Source organism: Calonectris borealis, chromosome 18 (assembly GCF_964195595.1).
Source record: "Calonectris borealis chromosome 18, bCalBor7.hap1.2, whole genome shotgun sequence".
Taxonomy (NCBI): domain Eukaryota; kingdom Metazoa; phylum Chordata; class Aves; order Procellariiformes; family Procellariidae; genus Calonectris; species Calonectris borealis.
In genome coordinates, this window is record NC_134329.1 from 12,214,436 (window position 1) to 12,237,201 (window position 22,766).

The 22,766-nt window shown below is 37.3% G+C and overlaps 1 protein-coding gene across 7 annotated transcripts in view; it reads left to right on the forward strand.

Annotated features, from left to right (window-relative positions):
* Positions 1-22,766, forward strand: part of LOC142090321 (septin-2) — a 40,958-nt gene that overhangs the window by 9,122 nt on the left and 9,070 nt on the right. For 4 of the 7 annotated variants that reach the window (XM_075167994.1, XM_075167993.1, XM_075167996.1 and 1 more), the window contains exons 5-12: positions 23-146; positions 4,964-5,098; positions 5,613-5,730; positions 11,844-11,945; positions 12,761-12,906; positions 13,960-14,043; positions 15,032-15,089; positions 22,198-22,291. In XM_075167994.1, coding sequence (XP_075024095.1) covers positions 23-146; positions 4,964-5,098; positions 5,613-5,730; positions 11,844-11,945; positions 12,761-12,906; positions 13,960-14,043; positions 15,032-15,089; positions 22,198-22,266 — 836 coding nt within the window. In that variant the 3' untranslated portion in view covers positions 22,267-22,291. Of the gene's footprint in view, positions 1-22; positions 147-4,963; positions 5,099-5,612; positions 5,731-11,843; positions 11,946-12,760; positions 12,917-13,922; positions 14,045-15,031; positions 15,090-16,220; positions 20,947-22,197; positions 22,292-22,766 lie in introns of those variants that run through there. The other 3 variants (XR_012676497.1, XM_075167997.1, XM_075167998.1) reach the window with 3 other exon arrangements.

The window sequence follows — 22,766 nt, forward strand, 5'->3', positions numbered from 1 at the left end:
TCAAAATGTTCCTTTATTTTAGAGAAAATAGAGAGAACAGTTCAAATCGAAGCTTCTACAGTAGAGATAGAGGAACGAGGGGTGAAACTGCGTTTAACAGTAGTTGACACACCAGGATATGGAGATGCCATTAACAGCCAGGACTGGTATGTGTGTAAATACTGTTTTGCTTGGTAGAGTTTGTATCTTACACAAACACTCCTCTAGTGTGTCTGTCTCTCTGAACTTAAGTGATTCAGCTGGTGATCTTTGGATAACTTTGATTAAAAGGAAGCAACAGGTTCATTATTCTTAACATTAATGGAGTGTTATCTTGAATTCATGATAGAGGGTCGTTTCTGAGTCCTTGCAGTTAAGCACAATTTTCTAAGCACTTCTGTGTTCTGGGTGCTCGTCTTCATATCATCAGTGACATGATCATTTAGTTTGTGTGAGCTTTCTCTTACAAGTTGCTCTTATAATTTTTGTTGCCTAAAATACAGATCTCTAGTAAAACTGTATTACTTTGTACAACTTTCTGTTTCAATTTTCTAACCACTTTTTAATGTTTTTAAAAGGTTTGGTTAGTGTTCACTAGGCTGTCTGTGATTCTCCCTCAAAATTAATGGCCTTTCCTCCAGTAAGGTTCTCTGTGACAACTTCAGTCAACTTTTTGTCTCCATAGCTGCTCTGATAGGGCAGAATTCTGGTGAAGGGAAACTTTGCTTGTCTTTCTGTGTCTCTGGCCCATTGAGTTTCCATGTTTTTAAGACAGTACTTTTCATTCCCTGTCCTTTACATGTACTATTTGGATAGAACTGCATTTTTTTTACGATGGAATTACTACTTAGCTCTCTCTGGCCTAGATATCGCCGATAATCTTTAACGGAAATAATTGTATCTGCAGATATGCTGGACAACAAACGTAATTGCTTTAACATAAAGATCATGAAGAAAGTAAAGGGTAAAACAGCTATGAAGGAACTGGGCAGTTTGTAAACAATAAGTTTGTTCATAAATGTAACTTCAAATCATCATCATCGTGTATTTTTCTTTAACTGTGGACTGATCTGCTGATAACATTTTTCAAATAAAGATGAGATGTATTAATGTGATTACTAGGATGCCTGAATTATTCCAGTGCAACTAGAAGCTAAACTTTGAATTTCCACATGGTTGTCTTTTAAGAAGTGCTAACAGTATTTATTTTGCTTAGCCATTAATTTTTGTTGACACTTTTTTGTGTTGGTGGTGATAATCCTAAGGCAAACCAAGTGTCACTGTGCAGAGAAAGGGAGCATAAAAATAATACTGGTTGATTTGCATTCTTCAGTATAAGTTAAAGATCAGGAAGGAGGCAAATAGCTGATAAAATAAACATCTCTAATGCTAATAGACTGTTTTGTAATCTTTTCTTGACAGAATGCTGTGTTATCTGGAGCATTCTGAAGAACATTGTTATCAGATGTAGTTTTAATTTTCTTTCTATGGTGTACTGTAGAAACACAGCAAAACTGAAGGCAGTGAAGTTACACACTAAATGAAAGTTTGAAAGTGAAGCTGTAGCGGGATTTTTATTTTTATTTTCCTCCCACTTTTCCTACTTTATTAAGCTGAAAAAAATTGAACTTTTAGAATAACACTAAGGCATCTTTCTGGATTGCGGCATGGTCTTGCTTATTTTTTGCACTGTTGACTAGAGCTTCCTTCCGCTGGAGCTAAGAGCTCTGCAGCCTGTGTATTGTGTTACATAGAGCTCTTCCTGTTGATTGTGTTCTAATGCCCTTTGTTTATTCTGCTAAGATGTTTCTTAAAGACCTACGTGTTCAGATTTTTCCCCTTTCTTTTTGGAGGCTTGCTAAATAGAGTCATTCCATGATGATTCAGACCAGTAGAACAATTTACTGGTTTATACCTAGTTTTCTGTGACAAATCTTAAACATCAAAATACATTACGGGAGTAAATAGTGCTTACATACTACAAAATAAAAAGATGCAATTAATTTTAATTGTCTCTCTCTAGTCCCATTTTCTTATGTCACATGAGAAGACTTTGAGCCATGACGAGTGTCATTTTGACAAAGCCTGATGGTCTTTACAGGATGTCATAGGGAGTTGGATGGATAGACTCTTTGTTTCAAACTATAGTCGAGACTAACCCAGCGCAACTACCTTCCTTCCTTGTTAGTTCAGAGGAAGCGGCCAGTTCGTGTTCTTGAACTTATGTTTGTGTTTAGGAGCATTTACTCAATTATGGTTAACCGGTAGATGGTGCTGATCTCGATCCAAGTTTTATAAAGCATTTATTTTGGGAAAGCTGCAATTTGTGCAGACTACCTGTTTTTCAGGGTGTGGATTTTACTAAGGTTATTTTTGAACAGAGGTAAATCAAACTGGCTCGATGTCCCTAGGAGGCAGCGATCGCTGATCCTTTTTCAAATATCTTTCTCCTGAGTAGGTTTCCTAATGACTTTTGGTTTCTGTCTGTGCATTGATGAAAGGGCTTAATTTTAGAGTTTGACTTTCAAGGATGGGAGCTGGGGTCAATTTTTATGTATTTTTCCATCACAGAAGAAGCGCTAGTAAGGATTATGTGTTATCAGGAGTTTGTCCAGGGGGTCTCCGGGATTGGAGGAATAATAATGTTGGATTGGGAAATGAGTTACTATAGATTTAATACAACACATTCCCTAAAGTAGACTATTTTTTGTTTTCCAAATGCTATGGTACTTAAAACATCCTGTAAGAAAAGGGGGATGCTAACCACAGTTAACCAGAGTGATAATTTTTTAGATTCTGTGTGAAGCTTTAGTGCTAGCTGGAGTTCTGTATTCAAAAATCAGACTACACCTAAGAATGCTCTTGGCATCAGTTTAGGCGTGTGTTTGGAGAATAGCAAAATTCTTTATGGCGGGAGGTTTGAAGCATAGGACGGCTCTTCCATGCATAAGGACATTGGGATCGTGAGGGAAGCGTGTCCTTAAAGTAACATCTTTCATTGGGCCGAAGAGAAAGGGTCTAAGGAGAGGAGGAAAAAAAAATTGCACCGTGCACAGATTTGGGATCAAATCTGGTCTCAAAAGGATGGTTGACAAAAAACAGTTTACAGATTAACTTGTTAGATGTTGCTGATCGTACACCTCGTTTCATCTTGGTTGCAGTGTCGCAGGTCATTCTTTGATAACTGCCTTCTGGCTGCTGCTAACTTTCTTTTTTTACTGGCTTATGTTAAGTTGTATTTTGTGTTTTTTGGCAGCTTGGTAATATTGTTCATTTTCCCCCAATGGGCTTAAATGCAACGGTTGTGTTGTTTGCTGTTAAAATACAGGATGTGCTATCTCCTAAGTAATGATAGCACAACAGTATAAGCCAGGTGTTTCCCGGAAGTCAGGAGGTACAGGACACTAACGCCATATTTATAGGGAAAATTATAGCTGTTAGAGCTAGAAAACTGCACGTAAACTAATTACGTTGCCAGAGAAATGTGTGATAGTTGCTTTCCCATTGTTTGTGCTTGGTTTCTGTCCTAATAGTTGTACGTCTTCAGTCTCGTTACCTTTCACCAACTAAGAGGAGAGTATCTAAGATCAACAGGAACATAAACCATGTTGTCCTTTTTCAACACGTTTAGGTATTAAGGTGCTAGTTCTTAAAGACTTGAGCAGCACTAAGGTCAAAACCCAATAAATTCCATGTTTTGCTGTGTCGTCTTCATATGTATGTCATAGTGTGACTTAGAATGGTGCAAATCTTGCAAAGATATAAACGTGTGTATATATTATTCTACTGTGGATTTATTTCTCCTAGATCCAAAAGCTTACTCAACTTTGGAAAATCAAATTCCTTCTAGGATCTCTTCCATCATTCTTGTTACTTTCTTTCACTGTCTTCATTATGGTCGCGCAGCCCAGGGTTGAACTTCCCTGCCTGTCACAGTATTTGCCATCATTCTCTGTGTTCATTTTCCAGATTATTAATTCTTTTTTTGTGTTCTCTTGTCTGTTTCCTCCTTAAATTTCTCTAGTCAAATTTGCACTTTCTCAACAGCAGAAATACTATTTTTCAAGTTAAGCTTTCTGCTGAGTTTTTCCCCAAGTAGTTTAAGGTATGTTCATGACACACAATCATCTGCCTAATCTCACCTTCATCAGCGTGTTCATTTCCTGTCCCCTGTGGTACTTAATATAAAGTGTCCTTTTATATTAATATTGTTTGCAGGTGTCTACGTGCTCTAGAATATCTTGAGACAATCTTCTTCCTAATGCGTTGTATTTTCTTTTCTCTCTCTTGTCACTGCTCTTTGTATCTGATTAATCTACATGATCAAATTTTGTGTTCCTTTACTTATTTGCAGGGCATATTTTAAATTGCCTTGAACTAAGTAGGAATTATTTTCTTTGCCAATAGAAAAGGATCCTGTAAGGTAACAAAAATAGCTTAATAAATCATGTGATGCTTTAGTGCATGACTTGCAAATGTATTTGTACTTAATTGAAACAGACCAGAATACCAGAATTTTCATAGGTAACTATAGAAACCTAGCTCTAGAGTCAGGGTTGTAAATCAAGAGGATATCCAGGATATGTCATTTGTCAGCTGGTTTAAAAACAAGTCCTCATGCCCTACCCTCAGAAAAAAAAGCAGAAAAATCCTCAATCGTCTGTTCCTGTTTGTGTTGTCTCAGCACTGAGTGCTTTTTTCCTGAGCTTGCACTTGAACTTTTTATCCAGTGGACAGAGTAACACTTGAAAGTAGCTCTAGGCATAAATAGATGCTTGGGGGTTGCTATGAAAATATCTTTTTGCATTATCAAAATATTTCTCCTCATTAGTACATACAATGCTAGGAAGTTGACTTTTTGTAACAGAAATGTTCTTAATGAAATTGTGATTCTCCTCCTTCTCTTCTTGTCTTTTCATAAGTCTTTTCTTCATTATTTTAAAGCTGATCTAAGATGCCTCTCTTTCTTCCCCCCATACCACAGCTTCAAAACAATTATCCAGTACATTGACAACCAGTTTGAAAGATACCTTCATGATGAGAGTGGTCTAAACAGGCGCCACATTATAGACAACAGAGTCCATTGCTGTTTTTACTTCATCTCTCCCTTTGGGCACGGGTAAGGAAAAGCTCTTGAGCTCTTGTATTTTAGGGTGTTACATTGTGTTCATAAGTCTGTTCATTACTTGAACTGGAAACTTAACTTTAATGTTAATTGAGTTACTTCCTACACTGTCAGTTAGCCAGTGCAATTAAAATGGCCTTTGGGGATTAATGCTGTCCTCTGCTTTGTCCCCTTTTTGGCATTTAATATTGTTTTGAAGCAGTCAGTATTATGTTGTTTATCACCAAGAAACATAAGAGCTTATAATATCTGATTTATCTTGTAGTGACAATTTTAATTGCAATTCAACCTTCACACAACCAAGCTGATAAGCAAGTACTCTGACTTAATTTATTCTGGAAATACTATTTATGTAGATACTTGAAATAAATAATTTTTAATACATTTGGTCTGTTAAAAAAACAAAACAAAACACCCCCCCAAAAAACCAAAACCAAACAAAAACCAAAAAAAGCAAACCAAAAAACCACCCCTTTTTTTTCTTCTTTTATTTTCCCCTTGTTGGCAGGCTGAAACCATTAGATGTAGAATTCATGAAGGCTCTTCATGGTAAAGTCAACATTGTCCCTGTGATTGCCAAGGCTGACACACTGACGCTGAAGGAGAGAGAGAGGCTGAAGAGAAGAGTAGGTCTAACACTTGATCATGAGAACAATTCAACCCATACAATGTTAAAGCCAAATATAAAGTAAATTCAAACTGAAGAGGGGTGAATGATATTGGCCAAGGACCTAATCTTCAGGAAGTGTGAGGTGGGAAATCTTCACTGAAGTCTGATGCGCTTTACGAGTTACACTTGCTGAGAATGTGGCCGTTCTTGGCTTCATCTGTCTTAGCAAGCAGTGCACCCCAATAGTGCACCCCAATAGGTTTTGAGCAAAACGGTTTGTAACGAGGGCTCAAATCATCCTGAAATGGATGTAGTATAGATGTTTCAGACTAGCTCTCATTTAGTCCAGTGGACTGAATGCCCATTAGTGGTGGGAGCACATTAGGTATGTTCTGAGAGTGTATCTTCAGGTTTAGTTTTATCCAAAAGAAACTTGGTTTGTGTACTTTTAACTGTGCTGAGTGGTTTGTAGCAAAATGTGGTTAAGTCGGGGTGATTGGAAAGTTGCTTAATAAGTGCACCCATGATACAAACTAAAACACTAATATAGAGGCAGGACAGTTGGGCTGATTTATTAGCAGGATGCTCTTCGTAGCTCCGTTGTTATGGAAAAATGTATGTCGTCTTGTATACATGTTTTCCTACTAGGTTATCTGTTCATGTGAAATACCAGGACATACTCAGGACGGCACTGGAGAAAGGCTTTCCAGACAGTGGTACTAAAATAAATCTTTTTGCCTTGGGAGATTTACTTGCTGTCTTGAACTTTCTTTTTTTTTGCCAAACCTTTCCAAGACAGGCCAGCCTCTGCCAAATACGGCATTGTACAGAATTCTACATATTTGTGGCTGTACAAGTCTTTCACTTTAAATCTAATTTCCATTTAATCTCATCATGGAATAATCTGGCCAATGAATGTAAATATTTAATCTTTCCTGGTTTATTCGCTTTGATTCAGAATGACTTCATGCACCTCTTTAAAGAAAGAAATGGGTAGGTGGTGAGATTGTATTATGCTGAGAGGTGGCTCAGTAAAATTTATTGAGATCACAAGTTTTTTTCGGGTTCTATTGACTCAAAACCAGTACGTTCAGTTGTAAAGTCTAACAGATCCGAACCCTACAAAGCCTGTGAATTTTTACAAGTTTAATAACTTATGCCTCGAGTCGTATAGAGATAATTAGTACTTCTAAAATGCAGTCTATACTTTGCACCAGAGTATGCAAACTTTTTTCATGGTAAGATTATATCTTAATCTTTTATATCATAATATAATTTTATACTATCCCTTTTTGATTTTCATGGAGGGCATGACAGTTGTTTTGATTGTGATCCTTTGGCTTCCAGTAGTCCTTTAGAATGGTTATTGGATCTTTATTCCAAGGGCTTTTGTGTGAGGGTATTTTTCTTTTTCTTGAAGAGGGAGTACAGCTTTATTTAACTGGGAAAATAGTATAGTTAAAATCATGCTTACAAAACAGCACATTAGCTGAACTCAACCTAAATTCAGAGGATTTGTTTGGGGTTTTTTTGGGTGGACCACTGCCACAATCAAAGGTGTGCCCGTGGTTTGTGTAGGCATGTAAGCAACTACAATTTGGCAAGGTGAGGTACTGCTGGCATTGCTGTTGTGTTTGTGTAAAGCTCAGTGGCGTAAGAAAACTTGCCCAAGAAATGGAATAAGTCCTCTGTATCTGAGGAAGTTTAAAGAGGGGACAGCGACGGTTGCGACTCTATGAACCTTGTCTGCAATGTAGACAAACATTCACTGAAGGCAGGGGGAGGTATTTATACAAGTGATCAGTTTTATGATGAACTAGGTGAAAGGGGGAAGGAAATTAAAAAAAAAAAAGGTCATTCATTGAGTTAAAAAGGACTTATGGATCTTGCTGGGAGAAATTCTGTGCAGACTCTTGAGCTTTTGTTTTGTTCCTCCACAAATGCTATGAGGAGATGACGGGTACTGTGGGCAAACTGAAGGAACTCACAGGGAAATAACAAAGCAGAGATGTGGCTGCTTATGCTGGTCTTACCGCTTCTCTTTTTCTGTGGCTGCACTGACTTGGTGGAAGGTTTTTGTCTGATAGTAATATTGTTTGTGGAGCTGCTACATTTTATAAAGAAACTGTATTTGATCTTTTAGCAGTGTACTTCAGGCTCAGTTTTCATAGGTACTTATTTTTGGTTCAGCATTTGGTAGCAGAATGGTGTCGAAAGATTTGAAGCAGGCATTTAAATGGAACCTTAATTATTTGACAATATAATTCACTCGAAATCTGAATGTTCTGCTTTGTCAGTTCAAATACATAAAATAAACTGATATAAAATAGGTTCTAGCTACAGTCATCTTTCACAAAAGCAGTTCTTAGGTGAAATGAGGAGGAACATACTCTTACCGGGTTTCAATACTTGCTGTAATTGTTTTGGGACTCTTTCTACTATGCTCCCTTTATCTGCTGCTTAGCGGCCTCTCTTAGGGTCAAGCGTAGCATAGTGCACATGCTGTTTGACATTTGCCTCTGTGTATCGTTAACACCAGATTTTAGCTGAAACATGGCAGTAGTGCACGCAAACGTGTTTCCTAATGTGAATTTGGAATTGCTTATTTTTCAGTACAATTCTATAAGTGATGTTAGATTGAGGGTTTATGATGTACGTTTATTGTGGAAGATGGAGGTGAATCCCAGTTTACATATCCTGTGATGAACAGATTAATTTAAAGGCAACCTCTCTTGACCATATTCAATGCTAATTCATGTCTAGTTCTTTCTAGTTTGAGTGAAGTTACTTTAAACTAACTAGTCTTTAAAACAGTCTTGACTTACGTATATGGACACCACATTTATGCATTGGCTAAATATAACGAGATGAATGGCACTTATGCTGGAGGCTGAGGGAGTGGTTAGGAAACAGGTAAACAAGTCTTCATTATTTTTGTACTGCTGGCAAAGGTCATTCTACAAACGGAGTTTATACTAAGTCAACTGTATAATGTGGTTCCAAAGCTTTGAAAGTCTAGCTACTGTATATTGTTCTAACTCAAAGCATCGTGGCTAACAGAATCTCTAATCAAGACTAAGAATCAAAATCCTGCTTTGCTGACGCAGCTTGAAGTCTTATTTTTTTTAGATGTTTCTGCCATTTGGCCGTCAATCTAAAGTAAAATGTCTTTGTTTTGCCGCTTTGGACTAAGCAGCAAGATCAGTTTGTGGCGCTTGCAAAGGAAACCCAGCTTGGAGTAATTCCTGTTTGGTCTTTCTGGAATTCAAAGTTATTTTTTAAAACTCTTGAGTGGGAAGAAATGCAAGGCAGTTTCACAAGCTGTGCCATGCAAGGCTGCTAAGGAAACTTGCTCAAAAGAATGACTTCATGAGAGGAGAACTAATATTTTGACTTTTTTTTTAATTTCCCATGGGAAGGCTAATCTTTAGGAACACAGAATCCTCTGAGGCCAATAAAATTCAGATTTGAAGAAGCAAAATGCTGTTTCATTGTTAGGACCATAAAATACAGCTTGTTTTTATTGCAATTCTTTTTCCTTTCAGGAAAGCACTAGGTTTAACAGCTGTAATATATTATTCTAGCACCCCTTGTTGTTGGCTTTCCCGTTATTGTTTCACTTGCGTTTTATCTTTAAGATCTCAGCCAGGTTAAATGTGCTTTCTTGGTTTATGCAGCTACTTAAAGGCATCGCGCAGCAGCACTGCCCCACCTATCCCAGCTGTGCATCTTTTATTACCATTTGGTGATAATTTAGTTATCTTCCATTTTGCAAACCAGTAACAACATGCATTGATTTAAATGTAACTGTGCAAATGTAACTGTTAATTGCCTGTTGGCAACACTTACTCCCAAACTTCTTTTTCCTTTTAAAAATACTTCTCTCTGTGTTGGTCGGGGCTCATAATATTTTATTCAGTGTACGCGTGTGTGGGTGCGGGGGATGTTTATATACCTGGCAGGAAAACATTGTCTTGGGAATAACTGTGGTTCATACATGGTCATTCCTCTTCTAATGGTGTGAGGGATTGTTTTATTTTAAACAGCTGTTTAATAAACAAGCTCTAGTTGGACAAGTTTTATTTATACCGTAGCTATCGGTTGCCATCACCACAGAGGATCAAGGAACCCAACAATACTATGGGAAGGTTCATTAAGACCTCTTGTCCATTTAAAGTCTGGTTGTGTTTGTGTTGTCAAGCTAATGTCCAGTTATATATGTAGTAATGACAGCACAAGTCCTTCCATAGGCTCTTCTGAATGTTTTTATGATTAACCCCCCCTGATTTTACCCAAACTTTGTCTACTGTAAGAGTTCATTACTGCAGTAGTGCTGCTGCTTGGTTCAGCTGCTGGTTGTGGGGTTACAGTTGCGACTCGTTAGGGAATACTGATCTAGACAGTTTGCACGGTTAACCTTCTTCTGCTGAGACATCCAAGATCCCTTTGAAGAGAGTTATTGTGGAATCTCAGCATTCTTCATGCTCTCCTCATACGACCACACTTTCTTTAGTGAAAGAAAATCTTGTCAGTGCATTTGATGGGATTTCTGACTTACATATTTTTAATAGTACGGCAGTAGAAGCATTCTCTTCAGGTTAGAAGAAAGGATTGACTTGTACCACCTTTTGAAACTGCCAAAGGCCTGGAATTATGCTGGCTGCTTACCCCTGCAGTGATTTCGTTAGGAAAAGAATGTATACAGGAATACAGATAGTGTATTTTTTTATGTTAATCTCAGACATTAGTGACAATAAAGAAAACTGGTTTTGGATGGTTTTTCTCGTAGTGGATTTTGAATAACTCTCCAGCTTAAGTGGATAATAAGCTTTTGTCTTTGATTCAGGAAACAATAGGCACTGTCCTCTAAATTTTTGTACATATCAAATACACGAAAATATACTTTGACATGAGCTGCATGGTTTTGATGCTGTAACTAATAAATCCCTTCTACAAATTCATTGCTTTTACTTATTTTTTCATATTAACTTCACTTTGGTTTTATCTGCTTCTGTATTATGCTCCATGTAAATCTTCTGTTTTTTTTAATGATTTACTTGCTATGTTTTCTAAAAATGCATTTATCTTTTGTGCCTTTTTACATCTTTAAGCCTGTGTAATTTGGCACTTTGGACATTGAGTCAAGTGCATATTTGTTAGTCTTCAAAAAGTGCTGTGCAAGAGTGCATTGTATTACAAATATTTTATTAGTTATGCAGCTAACATTCATAGCAAATAGTGTTCTAATTCTGATCTTTGTTTCCTGAGTACAGCTACAGATTGTTGTCTGAGGGCCTTGATTGCATCTTGTCATGTTTATTTTAAATCTTTATTTCTGTATCACTGCACAAAAATATGCTAGTTAAGCTCATATGCAAAGAAACATAATTAGGAATGTCACAAAATGCATTTAGTCAGTGAGTCTGTTTCTCTTTGAGTGGGCAGACAGGTGAGCTGCTGTTCGTGTTTAGCCATATCTGATTTTGCAGATTGTATGACAGGTAGATTACCTCTGAACTAAACTGTTTGTAATGTCGGCAAATGTTTTGGCTTTTTAAAATGCCTGTTAGCAAGCTCTTTTGAAAGAGAACCTCTGTAGTTAGCAAATCTCAGCAATGTTTTTAAGATGCTTTTTTTGCAATAGTAAAGTAAAATCTTTAAAATCCAACCAGGTCTAGCGTAGGCTTCCTTTCTTCATTTTAAGGAGGTGGTTGATTTCCCACTTAGTATTCCTTTCTTACATCTCAAACATGTAGGTTGCTTTCTGAGTGCTCTTATACCTTGAGCTGTTCTTTCCAGGATATTTATGGACTTGAGGTTCAAGTCTCTGTTGAATGAAGAAAAAAAGAAAAATGCTGTTGTTTTTTTTTCTTCATAGTACAATGAAATTAATGCCGTGTAAGATAGTCTTGTAGGACATAAACTAATTTGGTAGTACATAAACTCAAAGCATAAGTAATGGCAATTTCTGCTAATGATTTTTTCTAAGCATTGTCAAATACTTAAAGCAGAAAAACATGCGGAGTTTTCTAGGTGTGTCAGACTAGTAAATCAATTGTATATATTTTTAACTTAATACCTCTTCAATGAAATAAGAATTTATTATACTTCCTTTATCGTAAACTTCAGGTTCTGGATGAGATTTCTGAACATGGTATTAGGATTTATCAGCTCCCTGATGCAGATTCTGATGAAGATGAGGAGTTTAAAGAACAAACCAGAGTTTTAAAGGCAAGTTTCACTCCTAATTTATTATTTTGCTGCAGTAGTTCTTCAAGCCTACAGTATGCTTAAAGGTACTTCATTCCTTTATAATGTGTTGAAAATTCAAGTTTTCTTTGGATGTTGATTCTGAATTATAATCCTCTTTATTCCAGTCTGTGCTTCATCAGAATTCCAAATGTACTGTGTCGTGAATTTCTTTTCTTTTAAATGTAGGCAACTCTTCACCAAGAATTGTGATGTGCAGTCTGTTTTCTCATTCAAACGTTTAACGTGCAAGCAAAAAGAGAGAATGTGTGCGTGTTACTGTACTAATTAACAACTTTCCTCTCGTTAGAGCTGATAATAAAGGTTTTACTGAAATCACTTCCTCTTTGTGCTGTGATACTTACAAAGGTGCTTGAAGAATGTATCTGAAATTCTTCTCTAGCTACTTTAATCTGTTTCTGAAGTATGTTTCTGTTGGCCATTTTCCATGCATGATGTTATGTCAGATGACACATTATGCCCAAACTCTACTTCAACAACAGTCAAGTGTTCCTAAAGCAAAGCGTCATTTCCTTTTCTGCCCCTGTTAAGACAAACGGGTCCTAACAAAACTGCAGCTGTTAATAACGAGAGGTTGCATTGCCTAGAATAAGATTTGTTGGTTTTCTGATGTGGAAGGATTTCAGCAGAATGTATTTGTCAACATTTCTTTTCCCTCTCTCCTGTCTGTTGCTTAAAAGTCTTTGTGCTTTCTTTAAAAGAAAAACAAAACAAACCACAAAAAAGTAACCAGTCAAAAATCAAAACAGTAACTTGTTTTGCTCTGTCTCAACTAGGCTAGCATTCCCTTTGCTGTTATCGGGTCCAATCAACTTATTGAGGTGAAAGGGAAAAAAATCAGAGGCCGTCTGTATCCCTGGGGAGTTGTTGAAGTTGAAAATCCAGAGCACAATGATTTCCTTAAACTGCGCACAATGCTGGTGTGAGTAATGGTAAAATTATCCCATCTCCTGTGGTGACGTAACTGATACAATGACTAGAGAGTTATAAGAACATGAACTCCTTAATTCAAAACTAGCTGTGATGGCAGTGTAGAGTGATTTTTTTTTTTTATTGTGTGTCCACCCCCGGAGCTTGTTTTGCTGCTGTAATCCTCTGATCTCTATTTTTCTATGTTTTCTATATTTTATCTTGTTGGATATATGTGACAGTTTTTATGCCGTATGTGAACTGATTTGATGGCTTTGCATATAAATAGAAGTTTTCTTATAGTGCAGTGGGTGGGGCAGAGAGGCTTTTAAAATATTACTCAAAGTGATTGATTAAACTATGGAGAGTGTTCTAAAGGCAAAGCTCAGTTTTCTTGGCAGTATAGGAAATCCTATGTTAAATATGATGCCCTACACCTTTATGATTTTAGCCAATACGGATATTCTGCTTGTGTAGTTAGTTTTAAGTGACCTTTTTTTTTTTAATGACATCTCACTATGGTTGGAAATGGAATTCCGTTGTGTATTTCTGATTTCAGTCTCTACCGGGCAGGGATTGCCCTCTGCTGGTCATCGGTAGCAAACATTATTTTCCTTTTTTTTTAACAATTGAAAATTATTAGGCAATGTCAGCTGTTATGTGAGCCAAGGAGCTCCACCTAGTTCTCAGTTTCAAATTATACTTAATAGCACTTAAGAGTCAAAAAATAGTTTAGGAATTAAAGTACCTTTCTGAATAACTGACTTCGCAAGGTTCTTAACACTGCAAATACTGGTATAAACAACTCCTATAAAGTAATTAGTGAACAGGAGGACAGCATACTTTGGGTCTTTGAAGAATATTGGTGGGAGGGCATTTAACTATGAATTGAAGACCAGTAAACATGAAAGCAGTATTTGGATAGCTTTATGGCAGGCTTGGTCTGTAAGGCTTATTTTTCCAGTAAATACATCCATTATATAAAACAAAAATAGAAGATAAAAGACTGTTTTTCTTCCCTTTGACAAGAAGAACAAAGTGTTCAATAGCCCTTTGCATGTTCTAGAACGCACATGCAGGACCTGCAGGAGGTGACCCAAGATTTGCACTACGAGAACTTCCGTTCGGAGAGGCTAAAACGAACTGGCAAGTAAGTATGTGCGTTCCTTTGGGCTCTGCTGCTTGTGAGTCTCTTCTTTTGCCACTGTGACATTGAACTTGCTCTTCCTCCTAACTAATCCCACCTGTAACTAGTTATTTCTCATGAGATTTCAACCTATGGAGTTACTGAAATTTGTGTGAAACTCTGTCCTTGAAGAGGAGTAGTATCTAGCGAAGTGCTGTGCTTCCAAACAGTTGGTTTTTTGTATCCATTCCTTCTTCTCTATGCTTCTAATAGGAATGTGCATAAAAAAGTAGTAGACTATAAGCAAGATAGGCTTTTGTTTAATGATGTCTACCTGGCAAAAATAAACTCCAGTGGGCACATTTAAATAGGCCCCAGCCTATCCGATTAAGTAGGATGTTGCTTCTCCAGTTACTGCAGGACTGCCATGGTGGCTGTTCTCTTGCTTCTTCATATATAGCTAGAGAGAGAAGTTTAGACCAAACAATCTTTTTTTGGTAATGTGTGTATTTTTTGTGGCGGTTTTTTTTTTCCTTGGTAAGGTTTCAGTCCTTGGCAACTTAATGCAAAAAATCCGCACCTACGTGTGCTGCATCTTTTTTGACAGCAACTTATTCTTGTCCCCACTTTACTTGTTCTTTAAGTATTCAGCCAAGCATTTTGATCTTAAAGAAGAAAGGAAATAGCCCACACAGCTTTTTAATGGTTGATTTTTGTACCATGTATAGTTAGTGGAGGGAATCTCTTGATTAAAGTAAATGGCAAAAAATCCCTGTAGCAGTGAAGAAATTGAATTTTTAAGAAATGGAGAGAGAATAACAGGAGTCTATGAGATAAAGATGGCGTTTTACAAAAGGGAAGCATGGGTTTAAGAATGTCCAAATTTCCCCTGTGTGGAAGCATGTAGACTTTTTTGTTATTGTTATATTAGCTGAAATATGAGCCTTGAATCTGTTCTTGGAGATTTTTACTTCTGTATCTTATACCATCAATGCATTCTTTTGTTCAATAGGCCTGTTGAAGAGGAAGTGGTGGACAAGGATAGAATCCTCCAGCAGAAAGAGGCTGAGGTAAGAGGGAACTTCTAAAACTCTTGCTCTTTAACATAACATGCTATGTTCCAATTTCAGTATTCTGCATCAACTACCGCCTACGGAGTGTAAGATTGGAGTTGTGAAAAATGACAGACCTAATCTGAACATACAAGTTGCCCATACAAAGTGTTTTGTTCATAGTCACTTGCATACTGTGGATGGTAGGTAGCATGTGGACTCTTAGTTGTAGGCAGGGTATTTGTCACTTCCAGTTTGTATGCTAATTTTCAAGTATTGAAATCAATGTCAGCTACATATGCTGCTTTAAATATAGTATGTTGGGGTAGACTGATAGTCTAATGTCATTTCAGATGTGCATGGCTTGCTTACAAGCATGTTACCAGTAAATTTCTTCTTACGTCCTGCGGCTATGGAGTAGAAAAAGGTTCCTGAGTCTTAAAAATCCCATGATATAATTAATGTGTATGTTTTTTCATCTTAATCTTGACTTGCAGCAAAATTCATAGTATTTCTGTTGTACCAGTCAACCTATGGATTTGGTGTTTTCAACCTCTGATTTCTTACTCTGGTTTCAAGTTATTACTAGGCCTTTCAACTTAACATTTTTATGCTAAAGTTCTAAAGATTCAGGGATTTTTAGCCTAGTATTTAAATTCAAGTAGTACACTGCCAATGCTTATGACTGCTTGCATTGTGAAAACTTAAGACTTGCTGCCAGTCAGAAGATAGTGTTTTTTCTGTTTATCCTTCTTTTATCCAATTCAGCTTGGATCCAAGTCCATAAATGCAGGAATGCATGATTTAAAAGATCCATGCATATCTGCAGTGATTTGGAGTAAGAAATAGAAAACTACAAGCAATTTTATGCATTTCTGAGGTGAAAGATTCAGACTCCCATACATGGAAACTTTTGAAATATAGTTACTTCGGTCTGTGCATTTTCTTTTTCCTTTATAGCATCTGTATTTAAAAATAGCTAACCCTGGTTAGCTATTGGCTGACCCTGGCATGTTGACATAAATAGCAAAAAACTTTCCTAAAAGGAAATGCAGAAGCAGCTGATTATCACCATAACTAGTAGTTAGTAATATGAATTACTGGAGATTAAATGAGCTGCATCTTTATCGCTGTATAACTTCATTTCAGCAACATAAGCACACCTGATGGCCATGCGCTTATGAGAGTGGAACTTCTGCAAGTGTTCTGTACAGAAATTGACTGCCTCCCATTTACTGATGTGTGTGCGAAACAACAGCAGACCATCAGCTGATGGCCAGGAATACTAGATGCTTTGAGAATGTCAAGAGCACTGTTTGGAAATGTTTTGTGTTTTTTTTCTTCTTTTTTTTTCTTAATGCTTCCAAGATTCAGGCAATACACTTAGAGAATTTAAGTCATAACCGTTTCTCCTGTTATTTGAACTATATAAATTGTACAGGTCTAGTAGTTAAGTAGAAACTTGGGTATCCTTGTAGAATTATTTGTCTTAAGGCTTACGTCTGAAAAAATTCTCCTAGAACTGTTTCCCCTGGAAACTGTTGATATGGCAGGCATGTTGTTATATGCTGGTCTATTCTGACCAGTATATACACACTATTCTGTGTGAATGTATAGATAGTATTTTTTAATATATACGTATGTAATGTATTTTTTTTATATAATATGGCTAAAGGGATGAAGTCTCGAATTTCTTGGAGGACAGTCTCTGAAAGTTTCCTCTGGGACTAATCAGCTATGAATAACTGCTGCTGAAGTTGCAGAGGATTAGGTTAGAACTTGAAAAAACAAAGAGATTTTTAACTTCTGCGTTCTATTGTCCTAAAGAGATCAAGAGGCTTTGCTGAATCTTCTGTAGATAAGCCGGTATGAAATCCCTTCATCTCCGCATCATTCCTAAGGTTCATACTGGGAAAAGTCTGGGGAGGAAAGAGGCACAGAGGAAATGGGCTTGCATTCTATGGCCTTCGCAGAGAAAACAAATACCCATTTCCCCTCCTGTTTTGCATTCCCATCAGTAACGGTGCTTGAAGTTCTATTTACAGTTTTGTGAGGTTTATATAACCTTGGAAGGAATGAATGCTTGGGCTAGTGCCGGGATCGTCTTTATCAAGACATCACTTTTGCTAAATGATCTTTTATTGTGCCAAAGGATGTGGTCCCCAGTTCAGCAATTTGGAATTGCTAATCTGTCATTTTGGATTTATTGCTCAGTCTGGTTGCGCTTTTTGCTCATTTGCAAGTGATGACCCGTTTTTCTGAGCTGGGAAGTGAAAATAAGAATAAAGGTATCCATGTTCTTTACTATAAATATGCTGCAGTTCAGATTGTTTTGATGTTGTAGTGTAAATGGGCACAAACTTCAGGAAGTTAATAGTGTTGTGCCATATTCTTCCTACTCTGAAAATATCTTGTAATAAAAACCTTTCAAATTTCGAGAGGCAATATTTCCAGAAAAACGTTAAGGCCACGATTACATGAAAACAGCAAGGAACAAGCTTCCTCCGATTTTTCCAGTGAGCTACCCTGAGGCTTTGGGCAAATCCCTTTGCTCCGCTGTCTTCAGCGGAGTTGGTCAGCAGTAGGCTGAACATAGTAGCATTACCCGCAGTGTTGAAATGGCTTTTTCTCTGTCCTTCCACTTTCTGAATGCGTTTAACCCTTTGGCAGGTTTAGTATGGGGGTCAGCAGGGGGACAGCCCGCCGCGGCGGGGCTGCCAGCGGGGTCTAGCAGCAGCCCTGCCGGTAGGTGAGGTGTGATGGATGTGTGCGGGTAACTGCCTGGTATTGCAGGTATTTGCGTAAGTCTTTTCTTGAAAGATAAGAAGAAAACTTTTATGTGGAGCGACAGAATGACTGCTGATGAAGGCCTGCAGACCTGAAGGAAATAAAAACAGCTCTAAGGTTTAATTTGTGTTGTGGAATGCTATTGCCTAGTGCGGGGGGAGGGAGGCATGCTTTATGCAGAATGCTTCAGCCTTCCTCTGTGAAGTGATGTAGACTCAATCCTGGGAGAACATCATGAGAAGAAAACCCATAGTAAGCAATTAGCAATGGGAATCCCTTGGGAGCTGGAATGAAGAACAGCTTTTTTTTTTTTTGGAGTACTTGCTTTTTTTTATCCTTTTGAGTTGTTCTTTGAAGGAACAATGCTTGCTGCCCATGTAGTGCGATGGCTGTGGCCATAGTGACTTCTGCTATTTATAATATCAATGTGTCCTATGAAGGACATTTATCTCGATGGTAGCCCCTTTTCCAATATAGTAACTTTGTCAGGAGTATTTTTCTTGTCTTCAGTTAACAAGATTAGTTGTACTCTTTGGTATATTGGAAGTATTTTTAACCAACAGCAGCTGTCATGGGAATATCCTGGTGTACTAGAAAATCCACTGTCTACAATTTTCCATCTTGCCCTATTCTTGCAGCCTCTTTCCTTATGAACTTTCTTATGTAAAGGCAAGGACAGAAATAATCATATTTGGTGCGGGGAGGGGAAGCGTGTCAGTGGGAAGTAGATATTGTTCGGTTTTGGACATTGCTTTTCCTGTGATATCTGTAGGGTTGTCACTAAAAAGCCACTCACCTTGTTAGACAGGAGGAGTAGTTGTTGGTATTCTGGGCAAAACATACTGCAGGTGAAATCTTGTAGGCGAAACAAAACTGCGTATATGTGGTTTCTGTTAATGGTGTGGAAGCCATTAGGAAGCTGCATGGTTCACTTTTAACTCTGTAACCTCAACTCTCACTTTAAATGTTTGTTTCCTTTCTATGTTGCTCCAGTAGTTATGTGTAGTCACTACCCAGTAGTTACATGATAGCTTGAAGTAAATTTTAGTCCTGACATGATAAGTAAACTAAGTGGAGTTTAGACCAAGGTTAAGTTTACTTTTTTATTTTTGTTAACTGGGAATTTGCAGGAGGAGTTTGTTTTAATAGATTTCCAAATATTGTTACGTTGTTTCCTAGCTTCCTTTTCATCATGTGCATTGACCCTGTGCTATCATGCTGTAGTATCCTTTCTTTAGGGGATGAATGCAAGTTCCCTGCAGAATACATTAATGCTGCTCTTACAAGTGAGGGTTTACTGCTGAGGAAGATCAGAGTCACGCTGTGCCCTTGATGCTTGCAATCCCCAACAGGGAGGGGAACACAGATGTTGATATGACATCAATTTCAGTCTTTTGTGTCACCTTTTACATTCACCTTTATTAAGAAGAAAGATTGTTTCTGTCTATGCAGTGGGTCTAGTAAGGTGAAGACACACGAGTTGTTTTTAGCTTGTATTGTAATGTGTAGGAATGGTTCTTATGTCCTGTCTACTTGAAGAGGAATCGTGGAAGAGACGGACATGGTTACGGCGTTGAGTACAATACAGCTTGATCCTTCTTTTTTTAGTTTTAATTTTAATTTTACACTTGAGCTGACAGGATTCTTACTGTGCAAATGATTTTCTCTCAAAGATATTTGTGTGCATTCTCCCTAAGTTCCGTTATTACCTCTAACTATAGCCCTGTAGTTAGTTATGCAGCCAGGTTTTAATGTGTGATATTTATCATTACTTATAGGTTGTCTGCTAAGAATACTGTTACGAAACTGATAGTTGTGAGTTTGCTTAGAGCTCTTGAGAAGCCACAGTTTTACAGCAGAAAGCTACCATTCGGGATTGTTTGCATATCAAATGCTCAACAAAAACAAAATGCTGATGCAGCCCAGGATGCAGTGAAAAAGATATGTGTGCTTGCTACCTTTTTATTTTTATTTTCTTTACTCTTTTTTTTTTGTCAACCTTGCTTATGCAAAGGAAACTTCAATGGCGACTTACCTACTAATGGCCATAGGAGACGACGTGCCTAGTTTTTTTTAACAGGCTTTGTGCCTGAAAGTTTTTCTACTGAATTATGCGAAAATAGCTTCAGAAACTTGCTGTTATTTAGCTAATGGATGAGACTAACAGTCCACCAGTTAGATCTCAAAAACACCGCATGAAAATGGAAAAGGAAGATCTTACAATCTTAATGTTAGAGCAGAGTAGGTCTCCTAGTGCTTTTGTCCTACCTTACATTTGAGTCATATGCAGCATCTGATTTCTTTCATGGTGTGAGCATATTTTTATCAATTAAGGTTAAGAAAATGTGAGACTCGATGCTGTATTTAAGTTTTGAAATATGATGTTGGCTATTAGCAGAATGCTGCATTTGAGCAATCACCATAATACATGTGCAGCAGTATCTTCCCCTGTGATTACTGAATGGTTTCTATTTTGGGAATGTTTCATGGCTCAGCTTGGAGTGCTCTTGGGAAAGCTCAAGTAGGCGAGCTTCCAAAAAGCTAGTTTTATTCTGATGGTAAATCTGCAGAGAGGCAGTTCAAAAGACCAGGTGTCTTATATTTTTACAAGTTGATCTTTGAAGCTTTTCTCTCTTCTTGGACCGTGGAATCAATGCAACACTCATTTCTGAGACTTTCTGCCTTTTTTTCTTTCTTCCTGCAGCATTATGTTGTCTTTTTGATCAGAAGCTTTTTGGTTTAGGTGTTTAGCAGAAAGATGTAAATGGGTATATAATAATCATTACAGACTTAGCTGTATCTCACACTGTTCCTGTGTGAATCTCCTTTTGTCAGAGTGTATCTATGCTGCAGTCAGAGGAACCTGAATTAGCCTCTGCTGAACCCTGTGGTGCTGCAGTAAGAGGGTAGGTACCAGTATATAAGCCAGCTAGTTTTAGGCAAGCTCTGTTATCTCTGGCTGTGCTGGAAGCTCTGCATTTCGTTTCTTACTCTTCCCCAAACCTGTATCTGAAGCCAGGCGAGAAAAAGTGATACAGCCATCTGCAGTTAATTTTCCTCTGTTCTGTGATGTTTATTTCAGCTTTTTTTTTGAAAAAAAAAAACCCAACAAACACCTAAACAGCTCAACACCACATACATGTAGTCAAACATTTATCACAGATTCTTTTGTATTTCATCTGATGGAGTAACCAGTATCGCAATAGCTAATGTGGTTGACTGGATGAAAATACAGTATACTTGTTTAAACATAGCAGTGCTTCTTGAGTTGAAAAGTTTCTCTCCCCAGGCACCTCCCCACCCCCCCCCAAAAAAAAAAAAAGAAAGCAATTCTCTAACTACTTTTTCCTAAAGCGGGAAAAAAGCTGGATATGTTAAAAACTACACAATTATTCTTAGAATAATGAAAACTTGCTGTACAAGCCTCAGATTATTACATGATCTCCAGTTTGAGATGGACTCGTGTTTTATACAATGTGCATGGAAATTGCAACCTATTTCTTTTCCAGTTTGTAAATGGGGCACTTGCAATTATGTATGTGGAGCTTCCCCACCTGCATCTGGAATGAAATAACTAGTCATGTGTAAACCAAATCAGAGATATTTGCATACACATTTTGAAAGTCTGTATTAGTGTTTCTTATTCTTTCTTAGGAATGTTTATTTAAATTAATGTGGGGTTTTTTTGGAAAAAAACCCCATTATATATAACTGGCCTTTTATGAGATGGAAATTAACTTAAAGGCATTTTCTTGTGACACTTATAAGAAAACAGTTATTGCCAGGAAAGATCATTGTTTAAATGTAAAAATATTGGTGCTTAATATGTTTAGTCTGTTTTTCCAAATTTGTAAACATCTTTCTATTTTGCTTTTGAAGTGTTTGGCTGTTAACTCTGCAAATTTTCAGCAACAGTATCTGGCTAGCCACAAGATGAGTATTCATACATGATGTTATGCTTTGAGCACTTATATCAGCACAAAGCTGCTTCAGCTCACTCAAGCAGTGTATCTCTGTACACACATAAAGGGCCTGTTTTCTTTATTGTAGATTAAATGTTAATTCTCAGATCTGCAAGCTTCAAAAGATTTGGATTTTATTGCTTAATTTTCATTGTAAGTATTCTTACAAATCTTTTGTGAAAGTTAAATCTACTGCATTAAAGAATCTGAGATGGGAAAAACAAAGTATTCAATCATGTGAATTAATCTAACATTTCCAATTTATAAAGAGGCAAATCAGGTCTGTGTTCTACCATAGAAGAAAAAGATTTAAAGTTTCCTGGATTTTGGATTCCTCATGAAGTTGTTTTAAACATGTGGGTGTCTTTCTCTTACAGCTGCGCCGCATGCAGGAGATGATTGCACAGATGCAAGCCCAAATGAGGATGAAGCCTGGTGATGATTAAGATGCTTAACATCTGGATGCATCAGGTATGACTTTTTTTTCTGACTTGTTTACTCCTCTTACATAAGATTTTCACGATGATTATTGTTATTTTTGCACTTTGGACTTGCTTTTACAGTACTTACAGAAAAAATTGAGTGATGTTCTGGGTAGACTAGAGAAAAAGATCTATTTAAGACCTGTAAATGCTTATCTTCAGTCCCTTATTTTTGGATCATCTGGCTTTGTTTCTGTTAGCAAAAGCTGCTCAGAAAATTAATTTGACTATATATAAACAAAAGTTAGGGTGTTTTGGGGTATGTAGGCTGCTGAATTTATAGCCGTTTTTTCAAAGAACCAAACAAAATTTTAGACAAACTAGTTACGTGTACTGAAAACAGACTCCCTCGATGTCATATATGATATATTAGGTGGGATCAGAGTGAGCGAAGAAAAAAAATTCTTGTAGCAATTATTCATGCTTTCTTCAGAATGCAGCTCTTCTGGATAATTTTTCTTTTA